Consider the following 16,370-nt stretch of genomic DNA (forward strand, 5'->3'; position numbering starts at 1 on the left):
GACTTCTTTTAGACCTAAAATATAATGCCAGTAAATATATTTTTTTAATTTATTTTTTGAAGAATCAAGAACATCGATGAGTTAAGACCACCTCTTTTCGCCATTTGGCCTATAGTGTAATAAATATTATTTACTTTCAAGTATGTTTTTATTTAATTGTTATTTTATTTATTCATTTAGCATCCATTCAACAATACATTTACAGTTTTACAGAATAACTGGAATGGATGACAAGACTTACCTTTTTTGTAAGTATGTGACAAGTGTTTACTCGGCAAGTATGTTTTGAAAATTAACCATAACGGATGACAAGACCTACCTCTTTTTGCCATTTTGCTTACATTACAGTTAGTACAAGTATATGACAAGTAAACAAATAGTATACTCATCAAGTAGGTTTTGAAAATTAATTATAACAGATTTCAAGACCTACCTCTTTTTGCCATTTGGCCCTCAATATAATCCAGAGTGGCTTCATCCTCGCATATGTCATACGGCATGTTGCCATCAGAGTTAATAGCAAGAAGATCAGCACCCCTACAAAGTGAAAAAAAAACAACAAATTAATTTTTTGACAGTTTATAGTATGATAGGTTTCAGTGGAGCGGCGACTTGACTGTAATTCTCAATTGTCACATTTCATTTATTATTTATTTATTCCTTTCAGTGGTGCACAAAAAAAGAAGCTGCCAAAGACAACTATTGCCAAAGGACGCGTCTCTCCAAATCAAACACACATTTACATGGTTACATCACTTATTTAACTAAAAATTGTCATAAATATCTCATTCATTCATATAACTATCAGTATCACAGGTTCTATGCAGACTCTTAGCCAAGTTCTACAAGTTAGAACAAGTTTTCTTGGATAAGGACTTGAGTTGAGGTGTATGTTTGGAGAACCTTGTTGGAGGTACAGGCTTAGGCTGCTTTTGTACTTTCCTGGCAGCTGACTATGGTATATTTTCTCATTGCGTCGTATTTGTTGATTTGTATTATATTGTATAATGTATCTTTTGCCTAAATATTAAGAAAATTAATAATGAACCCAGTGCATCTTTTGGTAGATTAGGGTGTAGCACCAGTATTGGTCCTCAGCCCCTGCTGGGGACAAATGAATGAGCGTGGTTTTAATTCCAGCTGTATGACATGCACTTTCTATACAAATACAAAGCACATTATAAATATGAATATTACTGTATACTGTGACTGCGAGGCACTTTGATAAAAGTGCTATGCATTTATTAAATGCACAAATATATATTTATATGCACATTGGAAATTAACCTATCGATTCGTTCTTTTCAAATTGAACGGTGCCCCAGCAGTTTATTATAAATTTCCATTTTTTTTTTTAAAACATGTGTTTATATTAAAATCTATAACATCAATATTTACAGTACTACAGTATTATGAAAATCTACATTCAGCTTTGAAATCCAATTTATAATAAAATTATCAATGTCAATATAACTTAAATATTGATTACTGTTTATTTAAAAACACCTTCGGTATCCTGTCATACATTTGAATTCTATGGCTGGTATTCATGAAAGGGGACTATCTTTAGTCCTGGACTATCCTTAGTCCTGGACTATCTAGTCCAGGACTAAGGATAATCCTGGACTATCCTTGATATCGTATTCATGAAACCTGGACTAACTAGTCCTGGATTAAGCCATAGAAAATTACAGCAGCTAGGTGGTCCATGATGTTTTCTTCTAAACTTGTTCTAAACACGCTAGCATTGCATTCGCATACTACGCGTCCAGGGTATAATTTACCCTGCACAAGTTCAACTAGAGGTCAGATTATAGGTTCTGCACACAGTACGTGTACACGTGTGACAGATGCCTGATGAATAAATAGTAACATAAAACAACCAATTTTGCCATTAAACCAGAAGCATAAATGAAATTATTGGAAAACAAAGTAAGTCTTGAATGTTTAAAGAAGACTCTTGTGTAATTTTATTTGAATTTCATGTAAAGAAATTTAATTTTAAGGCGAACTTCAGGCCTAGCATATGCCTAGCTAGCTAGCCTAGCTAGTAGGCCTACCTTGTTGGCCTAGCCTACCTCTCCTCTAGGCCTACCTAGACTAGCCTAGGCGCAACTACTATCTAGGCCTAGTATTCCTACCCACTATTCTACCTATAGTCCTAGGCCTACACTAATTTCACTAAAAATATGGCCTATTACCTAGGCTAGGCCTAGTTCCAGTAGTAACTACTGTCTACTCTTTTCTTTAGATCTAGACTAACCTAGGCCCTAGCTAACTACTAGGCCTATATTATATATAGGAGGATTATAGGCAGACTCCTTCTACTACTGCTACTACTAGTAGTAGTGCTACTATCTAAAGGCCTAGTACTAGTATTACTAATGTCCTTTTTTATATTTTGTTTAAAAAAATGGATGCATCATTTATTATTAATTGATCTGTTACAGTAGGATTCATAATAATAATAATATGATTGAATTTTTAAAAAACTAGGCCTAACCTAGATAGCTGCAACCTTGTCCATCTAGTTCCTACTACTAGACTAGAGTAGAGCAATAGCCTGCCTTCTACTAGCTACTGACCAGGGTAGTCTCTCCTGGTAGTAGGCATAACAATAACATGCATTATTTAATTGAAGATCTGTGTTCAATAAAATTTACAATGAGATATCACATTTAAATAGTGCACTACCTTATATATAATTATTTCAAATGTTTTATTTATTTTAATTTAACCTTGTTATAGAGGGTGAACCTAAACAGCATACAGTATGTATGATGATCATTCAAGGGGCCCTCATAGTAATACATAAAAAAACAAATAAACATAGCAAAGCAAACAAAAAACAGAGAAATAAGAAAAACATGTTCAAAAGAAATATTAATTATAAAAGGTAATTTTACAGGAAAATATAAAAAAAACAATAATACAGTAATTATTAATTTCCATATTTATTGTAAATTAACTTTTTTTTATCTACACAGATTTTCAAGTCAGCAAGGCATCAACATTGTTTAAAGACTGATTAAATTAAATACTGTTATTAGGACTATACTACTATTTTCATTGTTGGAGCTGTGATTGCAAAATGTTCAGAGTATAAACTGCAGAATTGGACATAAATAATCAAGACATGATGACCATCTTTAAGTAACAAAACTATTTATTTTGATGACAATTGTATATAATATATATTTCAGTCAGGAATTATTTATCTAAATAAAAGTTGGACAGAATGCTGTGATCTAAACATGAATGTACTACAGTAATATGGTATTTGAATTTATTTATTTACGCTTTTTGAATAAAACAATAGAGTAATTAAAAAAGTTTCATATGTGGTTTTTATATGGATTTTCTTATTTTCATTTATTACTACACAAGTACAACTTGCTAAAACGTATACAATTGTTTTGATAGTCCTGTTTCTCTCTGCATGATTATTGTGCTGCATCCAGGTTTGTTTTTTTTTTAATTTCCTTCACTTTATTCCAAATCACAATTTTGTTACTTAACAATTTTAAAACAAATGCAATAATATGAAAAGGAATAGGGCAACCACGAACAAGCAAAGCTTTACAACTATGGCACCCTTTAAAAATTTAAAACAAATTATTTTAATAGTATGCATGAAAGAATCTAAATTTACTAAAAACAGTTTTTTTTTATAGTACTGCAAGATAATAAATATGAAACTATACTAACTTACATATACATATAATTATTAGCATTGTAAATAATAACAATAATAATACATAATGATGATTACTTTTTTTCTCTGCAAATAAGACAGTTTTCTTCTTGACACAAATACTTTATAAAATGATAACGTTCAATATAAATACAATCTAATTTCTTCTTAAATAATGATATATTTATACATTGTTTTAGATCATCCGATAGATTGTTCCACACCTTAGACCCAGTGTACGAGAAGCCTTGACGGCCAACATTTGTATGCTTCAGATCTATTGCAATTGTATCTAAAAAAAAAATATTTAAATAATGTTAAAATACATCCAAACAGCTTTACAACTGAAAGACAGTACAGATAATAGCGGTAGACGATAGACAATCTCTAGCCCTGGCCAACAAAGACTGTAGGCTTACAAGCCTAGATAATTTGTCACAATACTCCACTTCATTTTTGTTTTCAATAATACCTCTTTAACTTGTACTCGAATAATTATGATGAAAATATCCAGAAAATTAAGCCTTCCCCCTATATAACTATACAGTGGGTGGATCCAGGATTTTTTAATTCAATCCCCCACCCATCTTGTGTAGTTTGCAGGATGCAATTTTTTTAGACAATTTATTAATACATTTTAAATATTTGTCTTTATCTTATTACCTTACTTGACCAACAGCATCATTCCATGTAGCCTAACTAGGACGGCAGTGGAGGAGGCATATAATATTGACCAGATATATGTGTTCAGCAGTCTAAACCAATAGAAAAATAAATGAAATTAAACTATATTATCTAAAAAAATATTGAAACTATTACTAGCCTAGGCCTATTTACATTTATTATGCCAAATTAAAATTAATTCAACAGGTTGTATATAAATTGTTTTATTTTTATCTTATTAATACCTTACCTGACCAACAGCAGCATTCCATGTAACTAGGACGGTAGTGGAGGCATATAATATTCACCAAACATTTGTTCAGCTGTCTAAACCAGTACTAATAGAAAAATAAATAAATGATATTAAAATATACAGATTACAGTATCTAATATTTACTACTAACTATTAGCCTAGGCCTATTGCATTTATTATGCCAAATTAAAATTGCAGGACGTCCTATGTAAATTGATCCAATATTTTGAAAATATCTAACACTGCATTCCAGTCTAGGCCTAGACAAGGCATACTAAGTAATACTAGGTATGCCTACAATCGTCAATAGGCTAAGACTACTGTTTACTGACTACCTGATGTAGGGCCTTGCAATGCCCATCGACTTAGCCAATGACAAGAGTCTAGAGAGGCCTAGTTAATTAGTAGTAGGCCTAGGCTACTAGGTACTAGCTAGCTAGGCTAATACTAAATACTAGACTGCGGCCTAGCTAGCTAGCTAGGCTATATCCATCTATCATCATTTAAAAAAAAAATTATAATAATGTAAAATATATTACAAATTAAGATATATAAAGTGATTTACATCTTTAAAATAAGTTAAATGTGCGCTTAATGAAGAACAAATCATGTTAACACTAGCAGTATAGGGTGGTTGCTAGGCAATATCGCCCTAGGCAAGCGCTGTCAGAATTGAAACTGTAGGCCTAGCTTTTGGGCCTAGATTAAACACACTAAATTAACTTACTAAATATAATTTTTTTACTTTCTAAAGTACTTTATTATATTAAATATACGTTATATTTACTAATTTGATACAAATAAAAATGATTAATAATATTTTGTTTCTTAAATGTGGTTTTAAAGTTGTCACACTTGTAACCTACCTTACCTGAGGCCGCCATTTTTTTCGAGCTATTCTTGAGATAGTCCAGGACTAACTTTCTTAAAACCTACCCCTTGGGCGGACTATCTTTTGCCGGTTTTAGTCCAGGTTTAGTCCATGTTTAGTCCAGGACTAAAGATAGTCCCCTTTCATGAATACCATTTCGAAATAGTCCAGGACTAAATCCAGAGATAGTCCAGGACTAAAGTTAGTCCCCTTTCATGAATACCAGCCTATAAGTCTATATTTGTTATGTAAAAATGTATATAAAATGGTCTTTGATGTTTTGTAGAGTGCAAAATCCTATATTACCAACAATAAAAATTAATCCATAAACAGCTGATTGATATTCGTACTTAGTCTATGAAAACAGAAAACAATATTGATTGATCTGTATAATATATATATATAGCAGGAGTTTATAAAAAAAGTGTTTATATTACTGGCTCAACAGAAGGAATACTTTTTAAGTACAACAATTAAAATAATGTCCAATGCTTTTAACAACATGATTGCAACCTAATATTTTACTATATTTATCTTCCTTCGAATAATGCTTCAAATTTAAAAGCTCAAAAAGCCAGGGAAGGTTGTTTTTGTTCTTTTTTGTTATGAGTTTTATTACAGGAGGTAATAATAAATCCTGGTAGTACTACACATGGTATGACCTGGTGGTGTACTGTAACTAAACTTGGTGCAGTTCCTATTGGTACTACACTCGGTGCAGCTCCTATTGGTGCTACAGTTGGTAGAGCCCTTGGTTGTAGTACACTTTGTGCAGCTCCTGGTGATAGTACACTTGGTGTACTTCCTGGTGGCATCAAACTTGGTTTATTTTCTATTGGTGCTACAGTTGGTACAGCCCCTGTTGGTAGTACACTTTGTGCAGACCCTGTTTGTAGTACACTTTGTGCAGACCCTGTTTGTAGTACACTTTGTGCAGACCCTGTTTGTAGTACACTTTGTGCAGACCCTGTTGGTAGTACACTTTGTGCAGACCCTGTTGGTAGTACACTTTGTGCAGACCCTGTTGGTAGTACACTTTGTGCAGACCCTGTTTGTAGTACACTTTGTGCAGACCCTGTTTGTAGTACACTTTGTGCAGACCCTGTTGGTAGTACACTTTGTGCAGACCCTGTTGGTAGTACACTTTGTGCAGACCCTGTTGGTAGTACACTTTGTGCAGACCCTGTTTGTAGTACACTTTGTGCAGACCCTGTTGGTAGTACACTTTGTGCAGACCCTGTTGGTAGTACACTTTGTGCAGACCCTGTTTGTAGTACACTTTGTGCAGACCCTGTTGGTAGTACACTTTGTGCAGACCCTGTTGGTAGTACACTTTGTGCAGACCCTGTTGGTAGTACACTTTGTGCAGACCCTGTTTGTAGTACACTTTGTGCAGACCCTGTTTGTAGTACACTTTGTGCAGACCCTGTTGGTAGTACACTTTGTGCAGACCCTGCTGGTAGTACACTTTGTGCAGACCCTGTTGGTAGTACACTTTGTGCAGACCCTGTTTGTAGTACACTTTGTGCAGACCCTGTTAGTAGTACACTTTGTGCAGACCCTGTTTGTAGTACACTTTGTGCAGACCCTGTTTGTAGTACACTTTGTGCAGACCCTGTTAGTAGTACACTTTGTGCAGACCCTGTTAGTAGTACACTTTGTGCAGACCCTGCTTGTAGTACACTTTGTGCAGACCCTGTTAGTAGTACACTTTGTGCAGACCCTGTTTGTAGTACACTTTGTGCAGACCCTGTTGGTAGTACACTTTGTGCAGACCCTGCTGGTAGTACACTTTGTGCAGACCCTGTTAGTAGTACACTTTGTGCAGACCCTGCTTGTAGTACACTTTGTGCAGACCCTGTTAGTAGTACACTTTGTGCAGACCCTGTTTGTAGTACACTTTGTGCAGACCCTGTTTGTAGTACACTTTGTGCAGACCCTGTTTGTAGTACACTTTGTGCAGACCCTGTTTGTAGTACACTTTGTGCAGACCCTGTTAGTAGTACACTTTGTGCAGACCCTGTTGGTAGTACACTTTGTGCAGACCCTGTTTGTAGTACACTTTGTGCAGACCCTGTTTGTAGTACACTTTGTGCAGACCCTGTTGGTAGTACACTTTGTGCAGACCCTGTTTGTAGTACACTTTGTGCAGACCCTGTTGGTAGTACACTTTGTGCAGACCCTGTTTGTAGTACACTTTGTGCAGACCCTGTTGGTAGTACACTTTGTGCAGACCCTGTTTGTAGTACACTTTGTGCAGACCCTGTTTGTAGTACACTTTGTACAGACCCTGTTTGTAGTACACTTTGTGCAGACCCTGTTTGTAGTACACTTTGTGCAGACCCTGTTGGTAGTACACTTTGTGCAGACCCTGTTTGTAGTACACTTTGTGCAGACCCTGTTGGTAGTACACTTTGTGCAGACCCTGTTTGTAGTACACTTTGTGCAGACCCTGTTTGTAGTACACTTTGTACAGACCCTGTTGGTAGTACACTTTGTGCAGACCCTGTTTGTAGTACACTTTGTGCAGACCCTGTTAGTAGTACACTTTGTGCAGACCCTGCTTGTAGTACACTTTGTGCAGACCCTGTTAGTAGTACACTTTGTGCAGACCCTGTTTGTAGTACACTTTGTGCAGACCCTGTTAGTAGTACACTTTGTGCAGCTCCTGGTGATAGTACACTTGGTGTACTTCCTGGTGGCATCAAACTTGGTTTATTTTCTATTGGTGCTACAGTTGGTACAGCCCCTGTTGGTAGTACACTTTGTGCAGACCCTGCTTGTAGTACACTTTGTGCAGACCCTGTTTGTAGTACACTTTGTGCAGACCCTGCTGGTAATACACTTTGTGCAGACCCTGTTTGTAGTACACTTTGTGCAGACCCTGTTGGTAGTACACTTTGTGCAGACCCTGTTGGTAGTACACTTTGTGCAGACCCTGTTTGTAGTACACTTTGTGCAGACCCTGTTTGTAGTACACTTTGTGCAGACCCTGCTGGTAGTACACTTTGTGCAGACCCTGTTGGTAGTACACTTTGTGCAGACCCTGTTTGTAGTACACTTTGTGCAGACCCTGCTTGTAGTACACTTTGTGCAGACCCTGTTTGTAGTACACTTTGTGCAGACCCTGTTTGTAGTACACTTTGTGCAGACCCTGCTGGTAGTACACTTTGTGCAGACCCTGTTGGTAGTACACTTTGTGCAGACCCTGTTTGTAGTACACTTTGTGCAGACCCTGTTGGTAGTACACTTTGTGCAGACCCTGTTTGTAGTACACTTTGTGCAGACCCTGTTAGTAGTACACTTTGTGCAGACCCTGTTTGTAGTACACTTTGTGCAGACCCTGTTTGTAGTACACTTTGTGCAGACCCTGTTTGTAGTACACTTTGTGCAGACCCTGTTTGTAGTACACTTTGTGCAGACCCTGTTGGTAGTACACTTTGTGCAGCTCCTGGTGGTAGTTACATTTGCTGTAACTCCTGGTGACTTCAAACCTGGTGTAGCTCCTATTGGTTCTACAGTTAGTACAGCCTCTGGTGGTAGTACACTTTGTGCAGCTCCTGGTGTTAGTACACTTGCTATAAATCCTGGTGGCAACAGTTGGTACAGTTCACATATGGTGCTGAATTGGCAATTTTCATCAAATTATATGTCTGCCTCCTTTGATCCTTTGCATCACCTTAGCATGACCCGATGCAGGGATACACAATTTCAAAATTAAATTTATAAAGAAGGAAGAAGAAATTTTGCATGGGTACTTTTACTTACTGACTGATTAAGTACTCGGCTAGATGCATATGTCCACAGGTAGCGGCAGCGTGAAGCGGCGTCCACAACTCACGATCAATGATGTTGACATCTGCACCATGCTCTAGTAGAAGCTTCATCATTGGCTCGTTGTTGTCAATGCAAGACTGTAAAAATAAAGATATTACAATGTTTGCACAGGTAGTAGAGATTATAAATAAACATGGTTAAAGTTAAACTTCTGGGTTCAAGTCTAGCTAAAAAGTAAAGGTAGGGGGTAATGCAAACCATAAAATCCCTATCCTCAACCAGGACTTAAAACTGGTCTAATGTAAAGAGCAGTGGGTAAGACCACAGTCTACCATCATGGACAGATGAACAACAATTTAATGACATCTGGACTCTGTAGAACAGACTCTTAATTAATACTCTCTTACCCTTACACTATCAAACTTTATGTGACAAAAAACATACAGTATATGGACATGATGATGTCATATCACTACTATATAAGCATCACTACTATATTTGGGCACATCACACTTTTTCTCTCAAACTAGTTTGATAGTGTAGACAGAGCTTTAAGGGAAGATGAAAGTAGTTGTCCTCAATGTGCGCATTTCAGCCCAATTAAGCTGCAAGGTCAGTAAGCGCTGTATAACTAATAATTTTAATGCATATTTTTTATTTCTAAATATTGTACAAAAGAAAGCGTCAACTAAACAGAAATTACCCCCATCCTCATCCAAACATTTTCAAAAGCACATAAACTACCTCTACTGTACCAGTCTTTACTTCCAACTATTCAAATCATAAACTAAAATTAAACAGAGTTTGAAAGTGGAATATATATTAGAACCTATTACCGAATGATATATTTTGGCTAATCTTGCACAAATCTACACCCACCTCTTGACATACCTTTATTACTAATAAATATTCTATATTTTTGTAATATAGTTGGTTTTATATTTATCCTATGCTTTTAATAATAGAACATTAATAATAATAAAACCATTTTTTTACAACAAATAATAGTGTATGAATCAAAGACAATAACATGTTTTTTTTAAATATAATTATAATACTCAGGTACATGCTTAATTCATAAATACATGACTCAAATTATGATCGTGTTTTATTGTATAACCACTCATTTTAGACACCACCTCTATTCAGAGGATGCATCTAATAAGTTGACACCTTCCTGATAAAGGAACAAGATGAAATGTTTTAACACTACAGCCAATTCATGGGATACCTCTATTAATGGGACACTCTTTTGGGTCCAAGAAGGTGTCCCCTTAAATAAGGGTTTACTGTAACATAAAACCTATACAAATACTGAAACAAGTTTAAATGCAAAGTCAATATATTGTGATTTGTGATTTTTACAATGTCAGACATTATATGTTTGCTTGATATGCAATGTTGGAAAGCGGTTGATTGGGTTGAAATTAGGTAACAAACTGTATATGAGATTTAAATGTCGTGTAGTCACAAAACCTAACTGCCGCAAGCTAAATTCAGAGATACACAAGCTAGAATTATTTTCTCAACGGGCATTTATTTTTAGTTTCATATGGTGTAATAGAGAACAGATTTAATGACAGTCTGTACAGATTGGATAAAACATTGAAGGCGACGTGGAGAGAATTGAGATTTATTGCGCACTTTTATTCAAGGCAAGCTATCTTGTAATTCACCAATGAAAAGATTCTGCCATATGAATGAAGAAGACAAAATATCTTCACAAATTTAATAGATCAAAAAATTAAAGGTACAGTGTTAAGCTGTAAATTTTTTAAACAAGACAGATCAGTACATACAGTATTGATGGAATATTCCATTGACGGTCCTACAGATAAGCAGTGGTGTGCCAAAAGAAGTATTAACTTTCAATAATGAAAGGGAAAAAAATGGTAGAAAAATTCATTCTTCTATATATTCTGTCTTTTAATATTTAATTGAAATTTTGAGTTAAAATGCTAAACTTTGCATTTGGAATGTATGTATTATCCGCTAAAATATCTAATTACCGGTAGTGGAAACATTAATCTTAAAGTTTTGGTCAATAATAAGAAAATATTATTGATACAAGTTGCAATCATTGAATAATTTGAAAATTATAGATTGATTGATCGGAATATCAAAGTTCTTTCACCTACAGTAAGTATATTCTTCAGTTGATTAATCGTTAGATGCATGTAAATCTAGAGTAAAGGACACGTTTCTATAAAAAAGAATTAATTTTAAATACCGTTTCAAAAAACCAAAATTGATTCCAGTCTTGATCATCAAATACTGGTTTTAAGTTAAAAACAGGTCTCCAAGAAAACCATTCCTTTGGAATTTTTCAATAGCAACAGGGCCTACAGTTTAAAGTATATGATGTTGTTACCAACTTACAGTACTGTACCTGTACTGTACAAAAATAATATGTTGTGGAAAAAAAAGTGGAGGAGGGGGTTTGAGAGAAAGACGAGTGAAGCTCAGTACGAGGGATAGCAATAACTATACCTCCATGATGTATAGTAAAGTCAGCAACGTCACTTTGAACCTATAGTTTTGTACTACCATATTTGTTTAGCATATGAAAGCTTCCGAAAAGAATAGTTTATGAAATTTGCTTAAAATACTACACTCTGGCGAAAATATTTCCTGAACATAATATTTGAAGAAGAGATTTATTTATAATATGCTACAAATTTGACTTATGGGTAACCTAAAAATAGACGGTTATTTGCATTATGTACGATTCCCACGACTATGAAAGAGATACGATAGGCTCACGCTGTATCGCACACAATAGGAAACTCCCTGACAGCTCACAATCCTTTCGTATAGTACTGGACTTATATGACCTTCACAAATTCACTGTAGAGTTTAACTGATGTTGTCAATTGTATTAATCAGGTCTAGCGCACAATCTGAATAGATATTTATCAAGCCTATTTAACAGGAATTAAATGTCTTCAATCAGTGGATTTATTGAGTACTGTAATACAGCAAATATAAACACTGAAAAGCATTCAGTATAGATTTTAATTACATAAAATTATGAGTTTATTTCAGTGAGAACATTATCTGGTCAATGTCAATGATAACTATTAAAAATGATTGAATAGCATTATACAAATAATGAATGTATATACATTATACAAATAAATCCAAAGGCAAATTACTGAAAATAATGACAATGCTGTGGGTATCAGTGGCTGGATCTCAATGGAGTAAAAATATGAATAAAATAAGCAAAAAGCTAAATCGATAAAGTAAAACAGCCAGAAAAATTAGCAGAGCTTTCTGGCAACACTAGCCCTTCATCAGTGAGTAATGAATGTTTATGAGTTGAATAGGCAAAATATTTTCATGCGAGTATTGGATTTTTGCTACAAGTAGAACAGCTATAGACGGCACAAACTACACATTAATTCTCCCCAACACCACCCAGCATCAAGTTTATATACCATAAGTTTGGGAAAAAGATCTTCAATATAATTTTGGATAAATTAAAGAAAACACAAAATTAATGATAAAACTGATTACCAATGTGGTTCTACTCTACAGTATATTCAACAGTATGAGACAAATAGCGGACGTTAATAATTAAATTTATAGAACACAAGCTATTTCTAACATGATTTTCACTTTAATTATTAGTCCATAACATGTAATATGTATAATGCTTCAAGATTTCTATAATTTGAACATTCTGTTTTGTAATAAAATATTGCAATCATGTTGTTCTAGATTCATGTTCTGTAAAGGTTACTTCGATTTAACCGCTTTCTCGACGACATGAATGTCGCGATTGCTCATACAGCAAATTCAAAGTTTTCAATTGCATTTGTTTAATTTTTTCGATGAAAGTAAAATTTATTAAAAACGCAACTATACTGTACTACACGACCTACTTTTCACCACTGAGGGTTACAAGTTGCATTAGGGTCATGTTAGGGTCATGTTTAGTGCCATGTTGTGACATTCAGTTGAGGTTATTTGTGTTTAGTTGCTAGGAACGCTTATGTCGACATTGTAAGCTCACCAGTATTGGGTATGTTTATAAATTTTTGCTAAATCATTAAAAAAAACAAACAACAAAATGATGCCCTTTTATGGTAGACACAAACAGCCTGCTTGTATTTTGTAAACAATTGTTGCAACACCATACATAACGCATTGAATTAATGGATGAGAAAGAAACTAGTAAGCCGCACAATAATCAATAGGCAATTTAAAAGCCGATTGCTGCTAATGCTATGCTTGCTATAAAATAAAAACAACATGGTCAAAGTTCAGTGCAATTTTTACAGGATTGTAAAATTGTATTCATAACATTTATTTGACAAATATTACACATCACAAATAACTACAGTAATAATTTATGATAAATTAAGAAACAAAAACAAACTAAAAAAAGAATTTAGTATTATAGTAGTAATAGTTAACTGTATCAAAATCAGAAGAGAAAAATGGTTAAGGATCTCAACAAGAAATACACAGGCACTTGTCACGAGGTGACCCAACAACGAGTGAAGAGAACTGAGCATGCCCTATGGCTAAAGTGTTTTACGGTGCAAACCTTAGGCTACAATAATGAGCATAGGTTTGCATCTGTCAGGCAAACGTTTCCAGGGTTCTAGACGTTTCCACGATTCTAGACATTTCCTTGGATAAGGTCTCTAAAACGTAGGTCCATAATGTACACAATTGTCTATAGTGTATACTGATTACACCTTTTGACATACATCATGGGGGTTACCCCTGTGTACCGATTATAGTAAAGTAGGCTTAAAGAAGATCCTTCTGTTGTGGTATAATAATGTGCATTTTCCCCATACACATTGATGGTTCATAGAAAATATGATTGCCACTTGTTAAATTAATACACTGTCACAGGCAAAGCAAATGTAGAGTAGGATGTTTCATGTGATCAGAAACAAAAAGATGATAATCTTGATACTGTACAACAGTATTATTTGCTTTCAGTTTCAATTATGTTACATTACAGTAGGTACTGTATGTTTGTTTGTTTCAAAATGTTACAAATATCTATAAAAACATGAATCTAGGAATAACTACAGTATGGAGTGCTTGCAAAAAAACCAACAACAACCAGGAAAAGTTTATTGTAGTTATGCACATATATTGAAACTTTCATTTAATGTGCGAATAAATTTGCCTATTGGAAAACATACCAGCACAAGATCGGCACATGAAATAAAATCAAGAAATTTGTCAAATGCGCTCTAGGCTGTCGTTATAAGTAATGCAGCTGGAATTATATTCTATTCTGAATTGTCTTTGAATTTTCAGACAAATTTATAGATTATGAAGAATGTGTTGTGCAATTTATATTGTGATTTATTCGCACAAAATGTTCTAAAGGCGATTTATATGGAATTTTGCTTATTAGACTCCAGAGAACTATTTCAACTGAGTAAATATACCTCATCACTATATTTTTATTTGAATATTAATTGGTTCAAATGACTTATTTCAAGCTGTTATCATACTACTATACAGTACAGTACGATATAAATATCATGTTTCATTTTATGAATGTATCTTTTATTGTTCTTCAATTGTGACATCAATATCTTTTATTGTCAATGAGAAAAAAAAATGTTTCTCGAGTACACATAAAATGTAAAAACTGAAACAAAAATGTTTAATGTTCCTATTGTGATCATGTTGGATTGATTACTTTTGAAAATTACATCTATACAGTAGCAGGATAATTTTGCTTGTCAAAAAGTCAAAGGTCATAGTGATTTTTGGGAAAGAAAACAAGTTGGTTAATATATTAACAAATATTAAAAAAACTAAACTAATTATAAATAAGAGACATTTTAATATTCAAAATTAGCTTCTTCCCCTCTTCATCCATCTATCTGTGACTCCTAAAAATCCTGGTTACGGCTTGATTGTTCACTATCGATTAATTTTGACATCTATTATCCTTTATATTACTCAACATTAGCAAACTAATTTTTAATGATAGTTTAGACTAATTATTAATTAATTAATGAATAATAACATAATTAATTAATGTTCATTTTTATTACAGCAGAAGATTTACACTGACATGGCAAGTAATGCTTGGTTCCCACTAGAGACACAACACAAGGACGTAACGCAATGCAATTTATTTGACCAATCACAAGCGATGAATTATTCGAACTGTCGCTTGTCATTGGTCAAAACGCTTATATATATTTCAGGGCCTTCTGCACTTTATTCTTCTACAGTACCTCCAAACACATTGTATAAATGCATCCAATAGCTAAAATCATACAGTACATCGATATTATTTCAGTACAAACTACAAGCAATCATTGATGGAATTATTGTCCTAGCACTTAAGGTTGAGCATTCACACACCTACTAAGATACTGATTAGCGGCTTGACATAGAATTAGACCTTAAGGTAGATATGCCATTTTAGGCAATGCAATCAACTAGAGTGTCGCTTTAAATGTCAACATTACAATGCAAATGGTTGATTTTCTTAGGACTATTTGTCATGCTACTGTAATTCATCATTTTTCTAGCTTTGAACAAAAACCCCTACTATTATTATTATTACTGTATTATTATTATCGTAGAGCTAATCCACTGCAATGCATTAAAGATGTATAATTACCCTCAAGACATGAAAAATAAAGTATAAAAAAAATCAAACATCTGAATGTCTGAACACGAATCGTAAGTCGGTTCTTGGTGTAAAAATCCCTATTGCAGCTCAAACGAAGCTATATTGTGATTAGGTGGTGAAACTCGTTTCTACCTACTGCAATGAGGCAACTATTATGAAACATGGAAACGTTGAAAATTTTGGATGCTATACTGTACCCTTTACACACACACACCAATCTTGTATTTTGTATTTTAAACGATGCATTTTATCAGTATTTTACCAAATCGTAACTCATTTTTATGTGAATTTTTAACTTTAAACGAAAATAATTTCAAACCATTAACTATATTTTACTGTGTTTACTATAAATAATGAAATGGAAACGTAAAACGTTAAAACGTGGTAAAGGTGAACCCGATATAAACAGGTCTCCATAACTGTTGTAACATCGAAAGGAGCTACAGTAGATTTGACAGATAATGATACTGTAACCTAAGCC

General features: G+C 34.2%; 1 protein-coding gene across 1 annotated transcript in view; it reads right to left on the reverse strand.

Annotated features, from left to right (window-relative positions):
- The window catches only part of LOC144850635 (uncharacterized), a 54,976-nt gene that overhangs the window by 19,280 nt on the left and 19,326 nt on the right, over positions 1-16,370 (reverse strand). Inside the window, exons 4-5 of the mRNA XM_078707974.1 lie at positions 9,250-9,395; positions 434-537 (exon numbers count right to left, since the gene is read on the reverse strand). Coding sequence (XP_078564100.1) covers positions 434-537; positions 9,250-9,395 — 250 coding nt within the window. The remainder of the gene's footprint in view (positions 1-433; positions 538-9,249; positions 9,396-16,370) is intronic.

The sequence above is a fragment of the Antedon bifida genome, chromosome 8 (genome assembly GCF_963402885.1).
Source record: "Antedon bifida chromosome 8, ecAntBifi1.1, whole genome shotgun sequence".
NCBI classification, from domain to species: Eukaryota; Metazoa; Echinodermata; class Crinoidea; order Comatulida; family Antedonidae; genus Antedon; species Antedon bifida.